Raw genomic sequence first — 9,319 nt, forward strand, 5'->3', positions numbered from 1 at the left:
ATTTTAAGTGTGGGGGAGATTTGGATTTGATTGGAGTTTCTTTAAATTGTTGCTTTTCTTATTGTTGTCTTGATGAATAAATGTGGCAACTCACTCTTCTATTGCTGGTTGTGATTTATCCTATGAATTTTGTTTAGATGGCAAGTAAACGCATGTTATCTTGGTGAATATCATGAGTTTAATGACTTGGTGCAAATTGTGGTTAACTTGTTTAGGCAATATAAATATTTTATTAGCAATTGTTGTGTGGATTGGGCAATTGTTGATCTTAGTTCTCCATATTAGGAGATGACGTGGGCCATGATCTTTAATTATCTGGTATTCTGGTACTTTAATTGTGATTAATAAATGACTCTACTCCGCTAGTGCCGTCACCCAGTAACCGGGAGTCTTCACCACAAGTGTCGACTTTCGCGTCAAAAAAGTGGCGATATCTATGAGTAGTTAGTCCTGAACCTGTGAAAAGTTGAGTAATTGGGCTCTTTCATCTAAAAATGTCAGAGTTCACGTCAAAAGACTTGAATAGCTTGAGACTGAGCATTTATTAAAAAAAAAAAAATTAATTATCAAAAAAAAAAAAAAAGAGAGAGAGAAGAAAATAATGTGTAAGCTTATGATCATGATTGGCCTGCCGATCCTTGTTCTTCAATGTTGAGATTTTGGTTTTCAGTTGACCAAATTGCTAACTTTTGCTAGTTTAATATTTTGATTTCTTAGACGAGTTAGCTATGAATTGGACGAGTCTACGATTTCAGGAGCTAACCGGGAGAAATATGTCCTGACACTTAGCTACTAAAACTTGATTTTGGGATAAGCGCAGCTTGGCAGTAAATGAAATGAGAGTTAGCCATTGTTGAATTTAGTTGTTCCCATGCTTGAGGGCAAGCATGATTTAAGTGTGGGGGGAATTGATAGGGTATTAATTGTTAGTAATTTTATCGTTAATTCTCCTCTTTATCCTTGCCAAATATTGCTCTAATTGTGACATGTACTTATATTTGGTATTTGAATCCAATTTCAGAAAGTGGAGCAGAAACTATCTTGAGAAGATTATTGTGAAACTCTATACAATTGGCCCATATGCATGGTGTAAACCAACGTCCATTTCTTTCTATGATGAAAAGGAATTGAATTGCATTTGGCTGGCCAACATCTCAATTAGGTGGGGACCGCGAAGACTTGACCATTGTGTAAAGACACATTTTTGGTTTGCTCTCTTATTTGTGAACGTGTGCACTTGGTCAAAGGAAACCGACAAACCATAGTTGGCTTTGCTTTTGTTTTCGGTGGAGTTGATTAGGTAGGGAAGGAATGTTTTCTTTTGTGAGCATGGAGTGAAGTTTCGAATTGGCTTGTTTTTATGCGTGGGGAGAGCCGCACATTGGGGGAGTCAGTTTTTCTTCTTCTCTTCCGGCTGGGAAGAGAAGTTTTTAGTTTTGGAGTTTTCTCTAAAAATAAGCTCCGTAGGAGGATAGAGGAGTTTTTAGTTTTCTCTCCGAGGGATGTTCCAGAGGAGAGAATAGGGAGTTGTTTTGGTTTGTTGAATTCTAGTGTGCAATTTTCTTATTCTCTTCCGAGAGCTTTGTTATTCACTCTCTCAATTATCGAAGAAAGATGATGTCTTTAAATTCAATTGAATTGTGTGAAGATTTTCTTATGAGGCGTGGCTAATTTTCTCCTCTAGTCAAGGATCAATGCGAAGACGCAGTCCCAATTATCTGTGAGATCTAATTAATTTTACGTGTTCCTTAATTTATTAATATTTGCATGTTTTCTATTTTAATTTCCATGGGATTATTTTGTTAATTGGATATCAAGGGCCCGATGTGCAATTTGACTTTTTAATCTCTTGTCAAATTAATCAATTAAATCCGTAATTGTTTAGTTGGTTAATATTAGTGGCAACTAGTATTTTCACATACTAGGAGAACATGCAATCTGATTTAAATAACCCTCGTAGCGTGTTATTAATTTGGGTTAGGCTTTTCTAGTTTTTAATGCAATTAGGAAATTAATTCCTACGGTCGTACCTAGGAGTATTTCCTGGTTAGAGGTAATCAACGGTCGTACCTTGGTTATCAATAAATTAAGGAAAAGCTGGTTGTTAGAGCTTATCGGCGACTATAACTAGCCTATTAATTAAATTAAGTGAACCTTCTTTGCATCAATGATCGAATGAATGGACTGTGTCTGCGTAGTTGTATCCTTGGCTAGAATTTATTTATTATTTATTTAATTGTTATTTACAATTGTATTAATTAATTATTTATTTTTGGTTAAATTATTTAATTGTTTTTTAGTTAAATTGTTTAATTATTTATTTTATATTTCATTTTGATAAAAATCCCCCGTGTCTCGAATTTAAAAAGAATCGAATTTTTTCCCAGTCCCTGTGGATTCGACCCTGCTTACTACTATACACAGAAAATTTATTTTTCTTAAGCAGGTATTTATTATTGCACAGGCACGACACCTGTCACTCTTACGACCAGGTCTTAGTATTTTAGGCATATATAAGCATCCAGACTCCAAATCACTTGATTCTTGCAGCATCGGAAAGCTAATTGAAATATCTACAACTTTCATGTTTTGATCAAGAGTTGATTCGGCCTTATTGTTGGTGATCTGGGCTTCAAAGGTGATCTATGTACGGATTCGTACCGATCCGCAGATGGATCCATGACCGGTGTTGGATATCACCAAGGAATTCCCGCCAAACATCTTCAAATTCTTTGGTGTTTTGAGATTGGTCCAATGACTGGTGCCGGACATTGGGCCGATCATTGGGCTGGTCATCATCGAAAAAATGCGCGAAAACGTGATTTTTCAACTCTAATAAAACCTATTCCTACCTTGTTTAGGATACATCTTCAAGAAACTATAAATAAAGGTTCTTTATGTCGTTTTGAGAGAGAAAACATTAGGTTAGCATTAGTTCATCCTTTTTCCATCTTCTTTTCTTGAGAGATCCAGAAGAAAGAGTTGAAGAATCAAAGAAGAAGAGCGAAACGGACATCGAAGTAAGGGAAATTGAGAAGTTTTCTTTACTTTTATCTTTTTATTTATATCTTTTCTTTAAATTCTTGGTTTTAATTATGAATATGTTGAACTAAATTATATCTAGGGTTACAGTTTTGTGATGGAGTTTTGGATTATTTATCTTAGTTAAATTCTTAACTTTTGCCTTGATTTAATTGTATATTTGTGATTGGCCATCATATATATGCTCTTAGGGTTTGTATTGAACCAAGAAGGGATATACAACCATGCACTAGATAGATAAACATACTTAGTCTAATCACGAGAATAGGTTAGGGTTTGTATGATACACTTATATCACCAAAGTTCTTAATGGGTTTAATTAAATGCTTGTGATTTCAAAAGAAACGTAGGATTTAATTAGGGATACTTTAGATGTATTGAGAAATAATCTAAAATACAATTGTGTGATGCATTCATGGTTTGTTAAGAAATTAACTGGATAATTAATTCAAACTTTAGATCAAAACCTGAAACCTTAGTTTCTGCCAATTGTTTTCTCACCTTTATTATTAGATTTGATTATCTATTTTCTTCTTTAATTAGTTAAAAATAAATCGTTTGAATTTTATTATTTGTCTAGAATAATTAAAGTAGAGAAAATTAACTCATTCTCGTGGGTTCGATCCTGAAATATTCTAGGTGATTTATTACTGCGATCGACCCTGTGCGCTTACAGGAATTTGTCAATCACCCTATAAAGTAAAGGGAAACATTATTTGTACTCTATTTTTTGTTATTTGCACTTCCACCATTTGTTTTATCATACAATCTAATAAATGAAAAATATATGATTAAAATGATAGTGGGAGTATGATTAAAAAACATAGGAGTGCAAATAACATTACATGTAAGTAAATTATATTTATGTTTCTTTTTAACATCAAAAGTTTCCTTTTTGACATTCGATATACACTCTCCATCCTATTAAAAATGTCCTACTTTTCATTTTGGAATGTCCTAAAATGTTTTTCATCACACCAAAATTAAAGTTCCTTTTGATCTCTTTTTTCAATGTTATCCCCACTATTATCTATTTGATATTAAATTTAAATTTAGAATTTTAATTTTCGAGGATAATTTTAGAAACAAAACCATTAACATCATCATCAAGCCACTATTTTTAAAGGTTCGAATACAACTAATTTGTGACGGAGGCAGCAACTCTTAATTTTTTTCCTTTTTATCTCAAAATGAAACTACAAGTTCAATGCTAATACTTTTTTTCTTTTTTTTTTTCCATTTCAAAACAAACCTGTAAGATCACTCTTAAATTTTACTCTTTTATCATCTCAAAACAAAACTTTGTGGTCACTCTTAACTCTTTCTCTTTTATCATCTCAAAACAAAACTTTGTGATCACTCTTAATTTTTTTTCTCCTTTTCATCTCAAAACAAAACTTTGGGTAAGTTTTCAATTAATTTTCTTTCCTAATTTGAGTGGCGTGGTTTTGGTCATCATTGGTGCATTACATCATAAATATAATTCGATAATTTCATACAATTAGCCTTTGAATTAGTTATTCATACCACAAACCACCACACATACACTCGTATGTATTCATTCCAAATGTGTTAGTTTTACAATTCTTAGGATATAATTCCTAGGTATGTTTTGATCCACAATATTATTAAAAAGTCTTTCAACATACTAGATGCAGTCCAGTTAAAGAAACAGTTAAGAACTAATTTAAATAAAAGTCAAACTATACAAGAGTATTTTGTTTAATAGGTTTGGTCAACGAGTGTCCTAGAGCATGCGTTATTAGTTATTTTGAGTGTTAGCTATTAATATTTTAGCAAAAGTGTAATTAGTTCGGAAGAGTGATGTGTGTATTCATACTGTAAATTAGGTGCGATTTAAGTGTTTTCATGAGTTTCAGCACTCATTAAAAAATCCTTAACACAGTAATCCTTGAGAGTGCAACTCCCTTTAAATTATCGGAAGGAAAAGGAAAAAACAAAGCCTGGCAAGAAACAAAAAAGTCTTCAACGTGTTTAAGCACCGCAGAAAAGTCTTCTAAGAAAATTTGCACAACAATTGCAGTGAACTTGACCCTCAAATGTGAAATCAAATCAAGGCTGGAAAGAACACATTACAAGTCTTCCCTGGCCCCCTAAGACGCCGATTGGAAAGACCTTGACTTAGACTTTAAAAGCAGAGCTTTAAAATTCACGCTACCTCAGAGTACTTATCAGGAGGCCTAAATTTCATATATCTAACATCGATGGAGGTTGCATGCAGCAAAGTTGTTCTTCTCCTGATATCGGCTACTGCACAAGCAGCAGGAGCAGCAAGAAAGCCTGCTCTTGGTTACACCGAATACAGCGTAATGGGTCTTAGCATATTTTTTGTGGTTTACTCACTAATCGGTGGATTACTATGTTTAATCCTCTGCAAAACTAAGGTCAAGAAAGTAGAATCTGAGCCCTTAGACAACAAACATGGAGATGTTTTCAGAATGTTGAACTATGATGGACATATGGCTTATGAAGACATAATAAAAGCAACAAGAGGTTTTGATGTCAGTTATTGCATTGGGAGAGGGGATTATGGCAGTGTGTACAAAGTGCAATTGCCAAGTGGGAAAGTAGTGGCTGTGAAAAAGCTTCACCATTTGGAAGGCAAGAATCCAAATTATAATAAGAGCTTTAGGAATGAAGCCCGCATGCTATCCAGAATCCGGCATCGAAACATTGTAAAGCTCTTTGGATTCTGCCTGCACCAGAGATCCATGTTTTTTATTTATGAGTATATGGACAAGGAAGCTTGTTTTGTATCTTGAGAGATGAAATTCAAGGTGTGGAGCTAGATTGGATTAAGAGATTGAACTTGATAAATGGCATTGCCAATGCATTGTCCTACTTGCATCATGATTGTGATCCACCAATCATTCACAGGGATGTATCAAGCAACAACATTCTTTTGAATTCACAGCTTAAAGCAACTCTATCTGACTTTGGAACTGCAAAGATTTTGAAACCTGATTCCTCGAATCAGACAGTAATTGCAGGCACCTATGGTTACATTGCACCGGGTATTTACCTTCTTATTCCTAGAACACTTTCTTTTTTTCGCCTTGTTTCTGTTATTTTATCTCTGCACGTATCAGGTTTAACTTCTACTAGAAAGAAAAAAGCAAAAAAGACCTGTAACTACATATTATTGTTTTGCTGAACAGCAAGGTGTAGTACACGATGTATGGCTTAAATTTTCGAATATTGAAAGGATTGCAATTGGATTACTAGCTAGGTTTGGCAGCCTAGGATTGTCCAGCTGAGAATAACTTTATTTTATCCGCTACTTATAATTGCAGAGCTAGCCTATACCGTGGCGGTCACTGAAAAGTCTGATGTGTATAGCTTTGGTGTTGTGGTACTGGAAACATTGTTCGGAAAGCATCCACAAGATTTCCTTTCTTGCATATCCTCACAACCCAATGAACCAATAATGATGAAGGATCTTCTTGATGCCCGTCTGCCCCCTCCGACTAACCCTTTGGTCGTTCGAAATGTGGTTGTCGCGACAGCGTTGGCCCTGGATTGCGTCAACGCAAACCCGAAATGTCGACCAACAATGCAGCAAGTGGTGAACCGATTTGAAGTGGGCAGGCGAGAATCAACTAGGCCTTTGCACACCATTGCTGTGAATCAGTTTATAAAAGTAGAAACATGACCAAGCACTGAGATCATTGCATATACCATATAGTGTACTAATAAAAATAGAAAAAAAAAGTGTAGTAATTAATGAAAAGGAACTCTTATATGCCGATTAAAAGCCTAGGAAATTTTGTCATCAATATCTAAGCCAAAGGAGATTCTACTTGTTGGGCTTTATTTCCAGATTTATACTTGATTCTTCAAAACTTTATAAAGCGATCATACCGTCTACTCATCTAATTAACTGAGTACATGGGGAGCTATAAAGTGGAATATTTTGTTTCACCATGTGAAGGGCATCATAATAATTTTTTTCTTTTTACCCAAATAAGTATTATTTGTGCTAATACTCCTAATGCTTATAGATGTGATTAACGAATCAACTGCTCTACTTGCAGGCTACTTGGCAAGTTTAAAATAGTACCATTATTCTTTTGGGATCAAAATTGTATAAATTTCGTCAAAAGTGAAAATAACTACTTCTTGAACGAACTGGGCATAATCAACTAGAAAGGAAGGCAAGGACCCATAAAGACATATCATGCTGTACCGCTGAAGTTGTCGATTGGGTCTATTCGTGGGCATGACAAATACTTACATGGACCACAGTCCACGAAACCCAACAGGCATCGTCCAAATTTTCTCTCCACGTTTCTACCTGAACAACTTTGACATCCGATAGGAAACTCAATAATATCATGTTTTTGGAAAATAGAAACATTGGAAAGGAAAGATGGAACCGTCATCCAAGTTGAATGAAAAGAAATATTGGAAAGCATTATGGAAGTTGGATGTTCCTCCGAAGCTTAAATGTTTTGCATGGAGGTTGATCATGAATATCTTACCCACAGCGGTGAATTTGAAGAAAAAGATGCAGGGCTTTTAATTCGTCATGCCCTTGTTGTGGAGAGCAGCAGGAACATGATCGTCATGTTTTCTTTGACTGCAAATTTGCAAGACAATTTTGGGATCTCACAGACTTGTCCATAGACTTTCAAAAGATTAAAGCATCATGCATGAAGGAACTCATGGGAATTATTTTTGAATCTGGTGATAAAATAGAAATACAGAGTTTTGTAATGACACTTTGGATGATCTGGCATGCAAGGAACAAGCTCGTATTTGAGGGAATTTGCATGAAGACAGAGGTGATAGTGGACTGGGTGAGGGCATATCTATGGGAATTAATCAAAGGAATAGAAACATGACCAAGCACTTAAATTATTATTCTCTCTGTCCGAAAGAAAATTGACAAAAGGGGAGAAAAAGTTTAATTTAAGTACGTAAATTGTTTTGAGTTGTTATGAATAGAAAATTGATAACATTGAAAACTTTAAAATTTTGATCACATTTAATAGTGGTGAAAAAGTTTTTTTTTCTTTTTTTGGACGATCAATAGTGATTCCCCACTTACCTTCATGATTGATTTAAATTCGTAACCTCTCAATTAAAGGTGAAGTATCTTACCAATTAGGCTATGCTTCATTGTTAGAAACAAGATTTGAATGGTAAAAAATAATAGGGAAATATCTTTAAAGAGCGTGATTTGGGCGAGGTAATTGAGGAAAGTTTCAATAATGGTGAGATAATTTTCAATTGTAATTCATCAAAATATAAAAAAATCTGACCAATAAGCTGACAGAGAATCATTCAAGAGTCTCATACCAAAAAAAAAAGTTTAAAAAAAATAGTCTCATACAAAGATAAACTCAATTTCATTTAATATTTGTTCCAAATTGTAGGCCTATTTCCTTTTTAAAAGAGTAGTTATCTTGATAGTTTACTAATATGCCTACATTTACTATGTAATATTATCAGCAAAAATATACTACTCCATTAGTTAATTATTCTAGTTAGGAGGAATAACAACACCGCCAAAAAATATAGAGCTGGATTGTTTGGTATCTTGAGAGATGAAACTGAAGCTATGGTGCTGGATTGGATTAGAAGAGTCAATTTGATCAAGTGCATTGCCCATGCATTGTCCTACGTAGAGATTCTTTTAAGAATTGGACCGGTAAAAATTCTCTTTTTGATGGTGGACCGAAGTATCAAAGTGTTAAGGAGTTTGGCTAGTGTTGGACCAAGTGCGCCATGGGTTTGGCAGGGGGTCCAGTGGATCAGGTGCATCATGGGTTTGACGGGAGGTCCGGTCGGTTAGACCAAGGAGTCAAAGATTGGCAGGGTCTGGAATGTAATTTGGATGTTGAAAAAGAGTGGGTCCATATATGGGAAAAGAGGTGACCTTAAGTAATAAGGTGGGCTTGCATTGAGAATTAAAGTAAATTTGGATACAATAATTTGTTTGGAGGGATAGAAGATAATAAAAGTCAGGTATGTGACAAATCTGCACAAATGGAAAATTGCGGTCGTTACATCTCACAACTTGCTTACACATAGGGCTGCAAACGAGCCGAGCCGAGTCGAGCTTTGAGCTAATCGAGCCGAGTCTCGACTAAATTTTACCAAGCTCGAGCTCGAGCTCGAGCTCGACGAGCTGGCAATTTTCGAGCTCGAGCTCGAGCTCGAGCTCGAAAAAAATAAAAAAAAATTATTTTATTTTTAAAAAAATAAAAAAAATAATATTTTTTTCTGAATAAATAATAAAATATTAAGGATA

General features: G+C 34.8%; 1 protein-coding gene across 1 annotated transcript; it reads left to right on the forward strand.

The window, feature by feature from the left end:
• Positions 1-5,267: 5,267 nt before the first annotated feature.
• LOC113696460 (MDIS1-interacting receptor like kinase 2-like) lies at positions 5,268-6,715 on the forward strand. The gene is made up of 3 exons (XM_072056048.1): positions 5,268-5,776; positions 5,941-6,077; positions 6,357-6,715. The coding sequence occupies exons 1-3, from the start codon at positions 5,268-5,270 to the stop codon at positions 6,713-6,715; spliced, it is 1,005 nt and encodes a 334-aa protein (XP_071912149.1).
• Positions 6,716-9,319: the final 2,604 nt, after the last annotated feature.

Source organism: Coffea arabica, chromosome 6e (assembly GCF_036785885.1).
Source record: "Coffea arabica cultivar ET-39 chromosome 6e, Coffea Arabica ET-39 HiFi, whole genome shotgun sequence".
Classification (NCBI taxonomy): Eukaryota; Viridiplantae; Streptophyta; class Magnoliopsida; order Gentianales; family Rubiaceae; genus Coffea; species Coffea arabica.

Excerpts from the sequence above, each read along its gene's own strand:
- LOC113696460 (XM_072056048.1), top strand. The coding sequence starts at position 5,268 with ATGGAGGTTGCATGCAGCAAAGTTGTTCTTCTCCTGATATCGGCTACT. Across the intron at positions 5,777-5,940 it reads TGCCTGCACCAGAGATCCAT|GGATGTATCAAGCAACAACA; the intron begins GTTTTTTATTTA and ends AATCATTCACAG. Across the intron at positions 6,078-6,356 it reads CTATGGTTACATTGCACCGG|AGCTAGCCTATACCGTGGCG; the intron begins GTATTTACCTTC and ends TTATAATTGCAG.